Source organism: Magnolia sinica, chromosome 10, assembly GCF_029962835.1.
Source record: "Magnolia sinica isolate HGM2019 chromosome 10, MsV1, whole genome shotgun sequence".
NCBI lineage: Eukaryota > Viridiplantae > Streptophyta > Magnoliopsida > Magnoliales > Magnoliaceae > Magnolia > Magnolia sinica.
The window spans coordinates 8,748,209-8,762,654 of NC_080582.1; the positions used below are offsets into that span (position 1 = coordinate 8,748,209).

Consider the following 14,446-nt stretch of genomic DNA (forward strand, 5'->3'; position numbering starts at 1 on the left):
GAACAATAGATCCCAAGCAACCAAAATGGAAACTCAGAAGTCTTTGAGAAACTACTGGTCCCATACCCATTCTTCAATTTGTACAGGAGAAGCCCATGGCTCAGTGATCCAGAGCGTCGGTTACTTGGGCCTTCTATTCATTGATCATAACAAACAATATCAAGCCCAATGTTCGGTTGAAATACCTTGTCAAAGCTCTCTAATCCATCCACCTGTTTTTAATGTTGCGGCCCACTTGCTAAGTGGACCAGCTTCATTTATTGGCAAGATCATCTAAATGGCACGTACCCACCCCCCCTCGTTATAGATATATTGCCCGTCTGACACGCTGGCACATATGAGTTCCTAGATGCTTGTACACATGACATGCGTGGGTTTTGCAAAGCTCCCCATAGATATATATATATATACAATACATGAATCCCAGAAATGGACAGTCAGTCTACTGAGGTTTTCAACTCACATAAATGTTGGCACCAAGGCTCCATGACCCAGGCCATCCATATGATAGGCCCATTTATGGATGGAGATTTCCTGACCACTTGATTGATGGGGCCATTGGGATGAAAATTGCAGCAATTATCTGCATTAAAGTTGAGCTGTTGAAATGGACCCATCAGATTAACGGCTTGGATCAGAGAACCATGGGGGCCAGAATGCATAAAATCGATAGCCTCAGGTGACTGTCCATCCAGCTGAGGCTCAGGACTCTCCATCAGTAATATTACCCGCGCCACAGTATTTACTGTCCATACAACAATGCCATGAAAGAGTCTTTTCTCAACCTTTTCTGTTTTTTTCTCCCTCCCTCTTTCTTGAGTCCGTAAAAAACAAAGGGGATTCAAATCACATTATCTCAATACAGACCCTGAGCTGCAAGAAAATCAGCACTATCAGCTATAACATGATGGAAATCTACAAGAAAAGAACATCCAACCTCATCTGTAGGAGAAGCTTCCGTTTCACCATCTCTGTTTTTCTAGTGCTTGTGAGAATGTTTCCGTCCACTGTAGCTAAAATAAGGATCTCCCTTTTCTCGGTTCTGTCTCTCAATGACTCTGGAAATGAAGGAGATGGCACCGACAGCGGCCATTGCGTAAAATGAACAGTAGGGAGCCAGCGCAAGGGCAGAGAGATAACAGTAATATCCAGCGAGGAGGTAGATTAAGCTCAAGCCAGCTTCCCCGCCACGGATGCCTGGGAAGGAGAATGAGAAGGCGTCGATACCGGGCTTCTGAGTGCAGAGGCCGTGTAGGATGACGCCCATGGAGAGTGCCGAGTCTGCAAACCAGGGGAAACTCTGGCCCATCCCGATTCTCTGCAAGGAAGGTGTTTGAAAGTCAGCAGTGCACTAACAAGAGATGCTGTTGCACAGAGAAAATTTAAAACGAGGGGCACACCGCACATTCCGGTAGTACTGAGAAGATGTGGGGCCCAGTGATGCATTCATGGAATTCAACCCAACCACAAGTTGGCTCACCTCAAGCAAACCCCATAGGCCAAGAATCATCCCAATCCAAAACTCAAGTGGGCCACAACACAGAGAACATCCACCGTTCATTAGCATAGGGAGACCACATATAATCAAGGCTGTTCATACCCTTCATCCAGTCCAGATTAAGGGTACGGGCATAATTTAGGCTGTTTGGAGATCAGCTGGGCCACCGTGAAATTCAAGGGTGGGCATCTCTACCAGCTCGTTCCATTTCCAGTAGCCTGCCTTAGTTTTGGATTGGGCTGAGTTTTGGGTCCTAGAGGTTTTCTGAGGTGATGCCTCTGATAGACAGGTCGGATGTTGTGAATACATCACGTGGGCCCCACATCTTCCCAATGGTACCTTAAGCTTATGGTGGCACCCATACCACGGGAGTGCACCCCTTAAAATGATTGGATATGATCCAGTGGAGCCATCTTGGATGAGTACAAGCCCAAAATTGGGGGGCCGAAAGTAACCAAAAAATGGCTGAGTCACGATGCAACTGACTCATCTCATTTAAGACTAAACTAAATGAACTCGGACCGTCCGGTCTTTAAAGCAACGTGCACCCTTGTGCTTGTTCAATCGACAAATGAGGAAAAAAAAAAGAAAAGAAGAAGAAATAAAAGAAAAGAAAACGGAAATCATAATTTAGAAAATAGAAACAGAAACATTCCATCGATTGAGAAGAGTCGATTGGCAGTGAAACCTTCCCAAATAGCCAAGGGAATTAATTAAAATAATAATTCACCAGAAATTTTGGGAGGCTGATCTGAATATCCTTACCTGTAACCACGCCACAAGTGACGGAACAAACATGAGGGACGCAAGGAGATGCAATATCAATATGCCGTGCCGGTAGTTGAATATTTCTAATTGGGTTTCACCAAAGCTCCTTGTCGAGTCTGCATCATTGTCATTGGAATTGTTCTTGCCTAGAGGCAGGCGCTGGTCGAACGCTTCACCTGATTTGTGCCTCGATTGCCGGGATAGGTCGTCCCTGGCTTGGTATTCGTACGACTCCTTCCTTTGTACATGGCTGCGAAATGAAGCCGCCAAAAAACTGTTACAAAAACGGGGACGAACCTTTTAGGACCACAGACACATCTGAAGGAATCAACTTTTCAAAGAAATTGTAAAGCGATTGGCAGTGTCAAAGGATGGTAGCAAGTCAGTCGCGAGCAAAGGAATGGCGTGTAATATGGACTCAAACTGTGCTGATAAGAAAAAAAATGAATAGATGGTGATGATCAAATGATGATGAGTCCAACAGGAAAATCTTATTTTCCATAGCTCGTAAAGACAGATCAAGGCATTTTTCTGTGAGTTAAAAAATAATTAAAAAATTTTTTAAAAAAAGAAGAAGAAGAAGAAGAAGAAGAAGAAGAAGAAGAAAGATTTTAAAAAACAAAAAGAAAAAGAAAACAAAGGGGCTCCAAACATTGGAAAAAGAACAAAGATGGAACGAAATCCATTGCAAGCAAAAGGTTACTTTACATGTGCACTAGCAGAAAAGCAGTGGAAGCGATGGGGTGAGAAAGAAAAATAAGCCCTTGAAAGAACTGAAAAACAAGATGGGAAAAAAAAAAAAAAAACAGTAATCTTAAGGATGGGAAGGTAAAATCTCGTGGAAAACAAAAGGCAACTGACAACTGGCAACTACAAGCAAACAAAATTACGAGCAGATAAAACAATTGCAGGAAGGGAATGCTGACGTCCTACATGTGGACACATGTTAGCAACATCCCTGAAGCTACTAGATGACACATGCAACAGAAAATCCTCAATCTCGCCTGTCCATTTGTTTCATGCCGCTATTGGCAGGCCATGACGCAAATATCATGCCAAGCAGATGGTCTTGAAATGAACAATTGTGGTCAAGAGGAGAAACAAAATGGGTCCAATCATCATCTTAAAGGATCTAGTCAATGGTCCACCCTGCATTGTTTATTATTTCGAAGAAGCACTTCGGATGGATGATGCAAACCATCCAATATATATGGCTTAGAAAAATAGATAGTAATAACAAAATGGCCAACATCAAAAGGAGTGGGAATCAACCTATCAGCGTGACTTTTGCATCAGAAGGAATGGATAGTCTATATATTGATGATAAACTGTCCCATTTATTTATCTAAAACTTTGGGGACACTGCTAATGACCCTGTGAAGGTGGGGGGTGTTGGCATTTGCCATGAAACACACACAAGCTCACATGCATGAGCAAATATCAACAGAGCATTGAAAGATGAGTTCGTACCATGAAATGTTAACATGAAAAAGCTAAATGATGCACTCTTTACTAATAAGTTCCCCAAAATATATTTCTAAAACACAAACTATTCTAAGGTGGTTCAAGCAGCATGCAATAACAGAAAGACAATGAAACATGGGCTGAGAATTTTAGTCTTGACTTCAAAAAAAAAAAGAAAAGATCATAGGTTTCAATAAGGGCATTTAGTTATTGTCATTGGTAAAACGAAAATCAGTTAACAGAATCTCAAAACTCAGCAATCAACCAAAAAGACATCTTGAAGAACAGATGGGGTTTGGGTCTACAGTTTTGTTCCTGTTGCTTGAGATAAGCAGCGCAATATGAGGAAGAGAGTTGATGGAGAGGGAATGGAAAATTAATGGGAGAGATTGGAGTTGGATGTCCCCCCCTTTTTATTTTATTAAGTTATAAAAGACCAAAAATACCAAAAAGGGTCCCTCATTAGGGGCTATGATGATGAAGAACAGAGAGAAGATGGACCACATGCATTTCCGCCAGATAACTGTCACCTGGTGGGCCATACAGTTGTACAGCCCACAACTTTTAACTGTTATCGATTCTACATCACTGCCCCATAAGCATTTATTTGCAGATTAGTTGTGGATGATGCACAAAAAAGAGAAGATTACAGAGTCATGGAAATAAGAAAAATTATGTTTAGAGAAAGGAGTAGGCATGAATGTAAAGGATACCTGCAGAGAGCAGAATGGCATGATAAAGCATGAAATAGGACCAGTACGATCAGACCAAGAGCTGGATGAACAAAACAGACCAAAGAAACCATGACTAGAGCTATGAGTAGTATTGGATTGCCTCTAAGAATATGCACCACCTGCAATGTTAACAAATAAAGTCAGATAAGAAGAAAATTTCAGCTTGGAGTGATACAGGCAAGCAATAGGAACACAAACTAAATTGCAGACAGCGGTGACAATAGTAGACATTTCGACCATGTTTAGAAACTCAAGAATTGAAAATCCACCATTTATTCTTCCATGTCTGACTCAGCGAAAGTACGCAGTTGATCATTGAGGCAGCCATATATATAAGAGATACTCCAATGCTCTCAGAGCTCTATAAGTCATAGTGATCCTAGTTCCCTTGGGGCACTTAAACAGTCCAGATGATTGATCAAGACTGCTCGATATGGAGTCCAATGATCTTAACCATATGATCAATGGCATTGATATGGAGGGTCAAGGTCATTTGTACAAAATATCGCCCTCCCTCCTTGAGAAATGATCTCCTGGAAACTGGTCCGCAAATATTTTCTGTAAGAACTCATCCTTCGTGATGTGTACACAGCAGCCAACCCGTTCATCAGATGTGTGACATATGTCACCTCATGAAACCCTTCAGGCCAAAAATCAACCTGATCCAAAACTCAGGCTGGGCAAACAGCAAAGGGAACAAGGTGCATGGGGACACCTACCCTTGATAATCACCAGGGCCACATGAGTTGCACAAGAGCCTGATTTTTTGCCTAACCCATAGTTCTAAATCTTGGTAGCTCGACCAAAAATCGAGCCGACTCACAGTAAAACTCACTGAGTGTGACTCGGTTTAGACTCTACTTGACTCGTCGAGTCAACCTGCCTGTTCGGTTGACTTGACATGACTGAGCATGACTCAGAACAAGTCACCCACTTAGTGTCAAATGATTTTTTATTTTTTATTTATAAAAATAAAAATAAAAAAGGTGCAGGCTTTGCGACTCAAAACTCACTGCCTCAAGTAAACCACAAAACAGCATTTACCACCTGATCAACAAGCGGTACTGTGTTTTAAGTTGCAGAATTCCATTATTAGTGTAATTAAATTCCTAGTTTAACAACCAGATATTAAGTCAAATTGAGTCTTCGAGTCACCCAACCTGGCTGGCTATCGGATCGAGTCAAGTTTGTAAACTATGCCCAGGCCCACCCTTCGTCCCAATCAGATTGCATATGCACAGCACGGTGGGATGGTTCTCGAAAGGTTTGGGGTTCTCATAAGAACCAGTTGTCATGTCACAAACACACACACACACACACACACACACACACACACACAATCCGAGCCAGTGGAGTTTCCAAACATGGCTTCCCGGAGAAATATAATGTCAAACAGGGACAAGATACTGCCAAGTTAAAAAAAGATCTAGCTCCAATAATGCATCATAACCTTACACAGTTAGTACCACTCCAGATATCAGAGAAGAGTTTACCTTAAATGACGTGAAGACAGAGAAAAGATTAAGGAACTGACGTAGAAATCGGAATCTTTCTTCCCATGCTTGCCACCTGTAAAACATTGCAGTAATTTGTAGAGTTTCATAAAATGGATTTGGAGTAACACAAAGTAAGGTATCCCTGATTTTAATTTATTTCTTTATTCATTTTTTAGAGATAACCAAGACTATATATATATATATATATATAGAGAGAGAGAGAGAGAGAGAGAGAGAGAGAGAGATTCATAAAATGGATTTGGAGTAACACAAAGTATGGTATCCCTGATTTTAATTTATTTCTTTATTCATTTTTTAGAGATTACCAAGATTTCTCTCTCTCTCTCTCTCTCTCTCTCTCTCTCTCTCTCTCTCTCTCTCTCTCTATATGTGTATATATATACACATATATATCTATATATGTATATGTATATGTGATGTACACTGACCCATTGACAAGTAACCCTCTTGTCACTCCCTCTCTAGTGAGCCAATAGTCCTTCTCATTGGCTCTCATAACAAAAGGGCACTTTGATCCGAAAAGCAACCAAAGATTTGAACTTTTTCAATACATCCAACGAGCCTCCAAAGCACTGCTGCATCATACAAAACCCATTGGTTAAGCATATGAGCACACCCTTCAACAATAAGCTTCCGGAAGAAAGAACAGATGTGCCACCCTTCTCTATGCGAAAGAACATTGGCCACGACCCACGAGCGAACCACTCTCACACAAAAAGAACACCATCATCACCATCCCACTATCATTTCTCAACACATCCGATCCTCAAGAGGCCTAGGTAACTCAAAGGGCACACAACAAAATTAAACTTTACAAAACTGGACATAGGATAAATCCACTAGACCATTTCACACTCCTTAGCTACCCTCTATAAATTCTGAACTTCTAGTCACCATACAGATTCGGAAAAGAAAACTCCCGGAAATCAGGACTTGAAAGAACCTAACAGGATCCTGTGGAATCGATCCTTTAATTGGTCAAATCAATTGATGCTTTTTTATTGTCAAAGATTCTTCCACTCCTTTGGGGCCCCACACAACTGCACATAGAACAATCTTCCATGTGGCATTCCCATTACGATGAAACAGGAGAGAGAACCATCTAACAATCAAATCCTTCAAGGACCTGTTGAGAATCTAGTGCACCTCGAACAGATCAAGTGGATATCGACCACCAATTCCTCATCTTTCCAACATGGGATGCTGATGTTATGAATCACGAAATTCTGCCCACAGAGATTCTGGACAATGAGAATCTTATTACCCGTGGCTAACTAGGCCAAGGCTTGAGCACTAGGCGGAGTGTTGTATACAACGATAAAGCCCCATCTCTTGCACAAATTCCCCAGAAAAAGGATCTTGAATTAAAATTGCCATTCGACATCCATTTCTAGACCTTCCAATGGCCAAGGTATCGATGAACACCTCATGGAGCTTACCCAGGAACCTACCATAAGAACTCATCTCCTTGTTGAGATTTCTCTAAGCTCAATGTTCCACACTTCTGCTCAAAGAACCCCCTATCCATAGCAATTATTCATCTTTTCTTCAAATGAAATAGGGATAGGACAATGAATTATCACTGCCAAGCAACTTAAAAAAAGCAGCACCTCATTTGCTTCCTTTGTTGTTTCTGTTTTTCCTTTCGGGTTTTGCCTTAATAAAATTTGCATCACCTTTACAAAAAAAAAAAAATGGATTCCATAATCAAACAAGCTACCCCACCTTATGAGAGTGATTCATCTCCCTTGAGACTTCAGACTAATTGATCTCTCCACACATCCAAACCGCTGTTCTCAGGGGTTTCCAGGGAACCAACCACCTCCAGACTTTGCAATACTTCCAACAGATTTCCTCTCTCCACAATGCATCTGCTATTACCATATATCCAGCAATTGCCTCAAAGCACCCAATTTTCTACCTAATTCTTCCCACCCCAATACCCCCTTCTAGCTTCAGCTTCTTGAAATTCAAAATCCCCTCCTTTCCCCTCCCACAGGAAATTTTGCTTTTTTTTTAACTTGTAATTCCTTTGCATTTTTAAAGAAACATAGATCTACATATTGTGATTGACCTATCATAATGCAGCTAAAGTTTTTTTTATCATTCAGCTTAGTAAGTGAAATGAGAAGCAAAGTAGAAGAGAAGAACTTACCGTAATTTGATAAAAACTTGTACCGTAGCAGCCACATAGAAGACAAATTGGGAGCACAGGATCAAAATAATCACCGACCCATTTGCGAAAGAATAGCAAATTATGGAGACAATGATGAAGCTAGCAAATGGAGGAAATGGCTGGGTTGTCAGCAAGGAAATGACCAAAGAAACAAGAAGGGGTACTACAGCTAGGAGCAGAAAGGATAGAGGCATTCTCAAATTGGCTTCCACAGCTGCTAGCAAGGATGGCAGAGGCTGATTAAGTTCCCATGCACGTGCTTGCCGCATCAATGCGAAAAATATCACAGCTATTAAGAAACCAATTATCTGCAAGGTGGCAATTTTATGATGTGAGAGATCAGAAAAACCAGACAAACATGCAAAACTAAACATCCAAAATTGAATATCAACCTGCATTATGCACACTAACATGGATCAACATTTAGCAGAAAATATTTTAATAGTTACAAGTTATAACACTTTCAAACCTATGTATGTCATAAATATCTCCAGTTATGTGCCAATTTGCAAAATTGTACAGAAAATGTTTTTTTTTTTAATGCAAAGAGAAAGGGAAACAAGACACTGAATAAACACCTATTTCCCATCCAAAATCACAAGTCAACACTATTGCACAATAGTGATAGAGTCAATTGCCTCATTAATCATGGACTAAAAGAAGAAAACAACTGCTGCAACATTTCGATGTGAAAACATCAACTATCATGAAAATCAATATCAACATCCTCAGTACTACGATCTTGATCATTGTCTCTGTCAACATAAGCTAGACTACAATGAGGTTTCATTTTTTTTTTTCCTTTTAAATACATGATGATTCAGTGATCCCAAGTAATACCAATTTCCCAAACATTTCTTCCTCAGACAGAAGGAAATTACTAAGAAACAATTAAAAGAACAACGCAATGAGATATGTTTGTCAGGACTACAAGCTTTCAGATTATCATACATGACTGCTTGTGTACACGACAGGTAGTGGAAGTTTGCTACTAAAGGTATGCACAGTCATATATAAACTACATGCAACAATATCGACAATTATTTTACATATTTATCTCTATATCCAATAGTATTCAGAGTCATTTAGCAGAAACCATACACTACAACAGCAATAATGTGTTATAAAAATTTATGTCGCATATCGTAAATGCAAAGATATGATATTTTCCAGAATGAACCATGCTATTAGTTTCCAACTATTGGAAGGACATACATGCATGTCTGTATCAGCATTCAAGTCTTAAGGAAACCATATACAAACACAGTATAACGGTTTATGAGAAACAGAAGCAAAACTTTTGCAAGACATGTCAAGACAATCCTCCATTGAAGCGAAAACGTGTTGGACGTGACAGATTTGCAATCTCTTGAATGGAAAAGAAGATTTTGAGATTTCATTTTGCAAAGTTTAGTTTTTGGAGAAACCACAAAAACAGTATCCCTCTCACAAGACAAAGTAAATGCAGGTGGGGGAGAGGTTATCTGGAGCTTAAAGGAGTTGCAAGTGAATTATAAGAGTCAAATTGTAAAACATAAGATTCACATAAAGATTGTAAGATAGAACTAGGATCTAGTGTTCGAAATATCAGTATCGAGTTACGTATCACATACTTGGGATACAGATACGTATCAGTCATCGCACAGGATATATTGTTTGTATCGGGTAATTTATCGCACTTTTTAGGAACATGGGGAAAATGGTTGAATTTTTCAATAAAACTTCAGAGATTGTTTAAAGAAAGACCTTAATACACACTTTTAAATCATAACATCTCAAAAAAGTACACATCATAGGTTTCCTTCATATATGGTTCTAAGTGATGCGTTGTCTGACTGAACTAATGCAACTTTATTCAAATTGAATGTATGTGTATTAGATGATCATTTCATCAAACACTCCTAAATACTTTGAAATTAGTCTCAATTGACAGCTGGCTGAAGAACCAATGGATATTGACAGCTGGCTGAAGAACCAATGGATACTTCAAAATTAGTCTCAATTGACAGCTAGTAGAAGAAAATTTTCAATAATAATAAAAAAACATGGAAAACATGAAGAACCAATGGATATTGAAATCAAAGCTCCTACTCCATGATTTTTCATGCAAAACATGAAGAACCAATGGATTTATAACCAATTGACATTGATTTAATATAATTTCAAAAAAAAAAGGATCGGAAATTGAAAGTGCTCACCGGATAAAACATATGAGATATGTCAGCACTACCTGTACGTTTCGTATCGCACAGGTGGGATGCAAGATATATCACGGGGTATAACGGCTGATATCGTCAATATTTAAAACATTGCTATGATCAAGAAATTTCTTTAAACAAACACTATATTCAAATTTCCCATGAGATATGAAACGGATCGTAAGAGTCAACTCATAAATTAGAAGATTTCTAAATGACTTTTACTAGGTAGGGAACACCTTAAGAAAGATAAATCTGAACAAGAGCGCACATGCAAATCTTCAGCATTCAAACAGGAGATATAATTCAGGCAAGATTTTTTTTTATTTTTTATTTTTAAGATAACAAAAACTTTCATTGAAAAAGCACTGAGATAGCGCCAAAAGGAGCAGCAACAAAAGCAAAAGAGAACAGCGAAAGGAAAAGGAGAGAGAGAGAGAGAGAGAGAGTGAGTAAGTGTGTGAGTGTGTGTGTGTGTGTGTGTGTGTGTGTGTCGTTCAGATGCTTATATTTTGGTGGAATTCTTTTTTTAAAAAAAACTTGCTTTTAAATTTTTTCCTAAAACTAGCCTAAGTTTTTGAAATACAGCCAAAAAAACACTTTGACTAACGACGGTTCTAAAATTTTGTTTGTTGTATTTGAAAAAGACAATCATGCCCTCTTTCATTCCTTGTGTAAGCTCCTGAAATTCACTTCGGAGGTAGACTGCATCGTGGGCCCCCACAATGATGGGTTTGTTTGATCCACACCGTCCATTCTTCGTTAATCAAGATTTCAGGTCATAAGCCCAAAAATGAAAAAGATCCAAATCTCAGGTGGACTCCGCAAGAATTAACAGTGCCAATTAAATTCTATGATTAAAAAACGCTAGGGCCCACTGTAATTGTTTTTTTTGCCATTCGACCTATTGATTAGGTAACATGGACCTAAATTAACAGCCATTATAATTCTGTTTTTGTCAATCCAACATGTTTGACCCCCAAGAAGTTATTAAGGGTAGGCGTTTAATCATTTTCCCTTTCCTATGATGTGGTCCACTTGAGATTTGGATCTACTTCATATTTGGGCCCATGCCCTAAAATGAGAAAATGGCCTCGCAAAATGAATGGGCAAGGTGGATGTACCACATATATCATAATGGGGCCTACAAGTTATGAAACTGCAATTGAAAGGTGGTGTTGGAGGAGCGCCATGTGGCTGCAACCCCCGAATGAGCCGAGGCGGAGTTCCTACCAAAAGAACTATCTTTGCGAGCAGATTAAGTGAGACCCCAGACTCACCCAAGATGGCGTGGCCTTACCATGGGGCGCACCTTGATGTACGTATTCTGTATCCACGATATCCATCCATGTTTTCATATCATTTTAGGCATTATCCAAAAAATGAAGCAGATCCAATTATCAGGCAAACCATACCATAGGAAACAATGGTGTTTGTCCATTAATTGGCCACAAGTTTGGATGAAGCTGATATAAATTTTTTCACCTCCATCTAGGCTAATATGAACTTATCGACAGATTGGATGGCAAATAAACACTATGGAAACATTAAGGTGCGCCCTAAGAAATTTTTAATGGTAGGATGTTCAATAACCACTGTTTCCTAGGATATGGCCCACCTAATTATTAGATCTGCTTCATTTTTGGGATAATGCCCCAAAATAATTCTTAAAAACGGATGGACGGCATGAATACATAATACATGCATCATGGTGGGCCCCACTGTAAGGGCCTCGCCATCTTGGGTGAGTCCAGGGTCTCACCTAATCCGCTGCAAGCAAGCAAATTGCGTGGTGTGCCACACGCCACCGTCTGTGGTGTGTTGGCGTCACCAAGTTCTGCTGGCCTCACCATGATGTATGTGTTATATCCAAACTGTTTGTCAATTTGGTGAGATCGTTACTAGGCTTGCCCAAAAATGAGACTGATCTAAAGCTCAAATGACCACACCACATAAACCGATGGGGATTGAAAGTCTACCACTGAAAACTTCTTGCAGATGACAAAAGTTTTGGATCAATCTGATATTTGCTTTTTTTTCCCTTCGTCCAGGTATTGTGTGGCCTTATGAACAAGTTGGATGGCAAATAAACATCATGGTGGGCCCTAAGAAGGTTTCAACGGTGGAAATCATTGTCCTCACAGCTTTCTATGGTGTGGTCCACCTGAGCCTTGGATCTGCCTCATTTTTTAATTCTACCCTAAAACAATCTCGCCAAATCAGCAAATGGTTTAGAGACATCAACACACAAGGGAGGTCGGTAGTGTGTGGCACACCATGCTATCCGCTTCCCCATAGCAAATGGATGATTCGGACACCGGGGGAGGGGAGGGGGTTTGCAACGTTTGACCGTTCGGGAGGGACAGAGGAGCAAGTTGCGACGTTTGGCCGTTGGTGGAGAGAGAGAGGGGCGTGTTTTGTTGCAAGGGTGTTCCGAGGGTTTTCTTCGAGGGTTGCATTGTCTTTTTTTTTTTTTTAATGGTATTGAATACGTGACGGTGTTAGACAGCGAGTTTTTTTTTTTCTAACGATCAAAATTTTAGGCGAGTTTTAGGAAACAGTTTAAAAGCAAGCTTGTTTTTGGAATTCAACCAAAATCTAAGCATCTGTACAGCATTGTCTCAAAAAACAAAAAAAAAAAAACAAAACAAGTTACATGTTTCCGATCCAACCCTTTCCCACAGAAGGGTTGCGCTTTTTTCCTTTCTTGTTTTTTCTTTCCTTTTTATCAATATATTCCTCTGCGTTAATTCTCAAAAAAAAAAAAAAAAAAAAAATGTTACATGTTTCCCATCCAACCCTTTCCCACAACCCATTCGACAAAAGAATCCCAAACAAGGGTAGCTACCCACACAGCATTCCAACTAACATTGCAGAAGTATTTCCAATGTCAGAGCTGCACTTTTTTCCTTTCTTGTTTTTTCTTTCCTTTTTATCAATATATTCCTCTGCGTTAGTTCTCAAAAAAAAAAAGTTACATGTTTCCCATCCAACCCTTTCCCACAACCCATTCGACAAAAGAATCCCGAGCAAAGGTAGCTACCCACACAGCATTCCAACTAACATTGCGGAAGTATTTGCCATTCCTCTCTCCCCAAATAGACCAAAGAATAGGAAGGACCGAGTTTCCAAACCGTGTGACTAGTCTTGAGAAGGGCAACCCCATGCCAAGCTAAAAGGAGGTCGCCAATATTATAAGTCATCGACCAAGCCATCTTGAATCTAGCGAGAATGGAATGCCACACTTGGGATGCATAGGAGCAATGAATGAAAAGATGGTTAACTGATTCCGCATTGGACATACATAGGAGGTAAATATTTGGGATCCCCAAGCCACACCAAACTATCACACTCCTCAATCGACGGATTACAAGGAATCAACCACTCCAATAGAGCAAGTCACCCCTCCACACATCTTTCCAAAAACGAATCATCACTCTGTTTCCCAAGGAGGAGGCCAAGGCCCAAACCTTCCAAGAACCTAGCTCTTGTACTTGAGATTCCTTTCCAGCACGCTGAAGCTTTATAGTCTGAACTCTCCTTGGTCCACCATCCATAAGACGAGCACCCATATTTGCTAGCAACAACCTTCCTCAACAAAGCTCCCTTATTCATTTCGAAACGCCGCCGCCACTTGCCTAAAAGGGCAAAATTCATTACATTGAGAGAGCAGATGTTGGCACCTCCTTCATCGAAAGGTTTGCATACCTCGCCCCAATCCAAAAGATGGAATTTTTGTTGACGACCGAATCTCCCCACAGAAAATCCCTCCTAAGCTAGTCCAGGTGAGAAAGGATCATTGTCGGGCATTTGAATAGGGACATGAAGTAAATGGGAAGACTAGTTAAGGTTGTGATGCTAGACACATAGACAAGGATAAACGGTGAAGTGAAATCAATCAACAAATTAAGTTAGATAATCAAAATCACAAATCACGCCAAAATCATCAAATATCTCAAGCATCCAACATGAAACTATGAATAGTCTAAGGAGGACCCCACCGTCGATCTGGATTGATAACGACGTCCAAGGAGGGCCTCTTAATTAGGAGACGAAGTTTGGATTCAAAAGGGTGGGCCCGACAATCAAGA

General features: G+C 40.1%; 1 protein-coding gene across 3 annotated transcripts in view; it reads right to left on the reverse strand.

The window, feature by feature from the left end:
* Positions 1-760: 760 nt before the first annotated feature.
* LOC131257923 (GPI inositol-deacylase) overlaps positions 761-14,446 on the reverse strand; it is a 53,155-nt gene continuing 39,469 nt past the window's right edge. For 2 of the 3 annotated variants that reach the window (XM_058258870.1, XM_058258872.1), the window contains exons 14-18: positions 8,137-8,465; positions 5,958-6,033; positions 4,444-4,583; positions 2,264-2,540; positions 761-1,318 (exon numbers count right to left, since the gene is read on the reverse strand). In XM_058258870.1, the coding sequence (XP_058114853.1) occupies positions 980-1,318; positions 2,264-2,540; positions 4,444-4,583; positions 5,958-6,033; positions 8,137-8,465 (1,161 nt within the window). In that variant the 3' untranslated portion in view covers positions 761-979. The remainder of the gene's footprint in view (positions 1,319-2,263; positions 2,541-4,443; positions 4,584-5,957; positions 6,034-8,136; positions 8,466-14,446) is intronic. The other variant, XM_058258871.1, reaches the window with a different exon arrangement.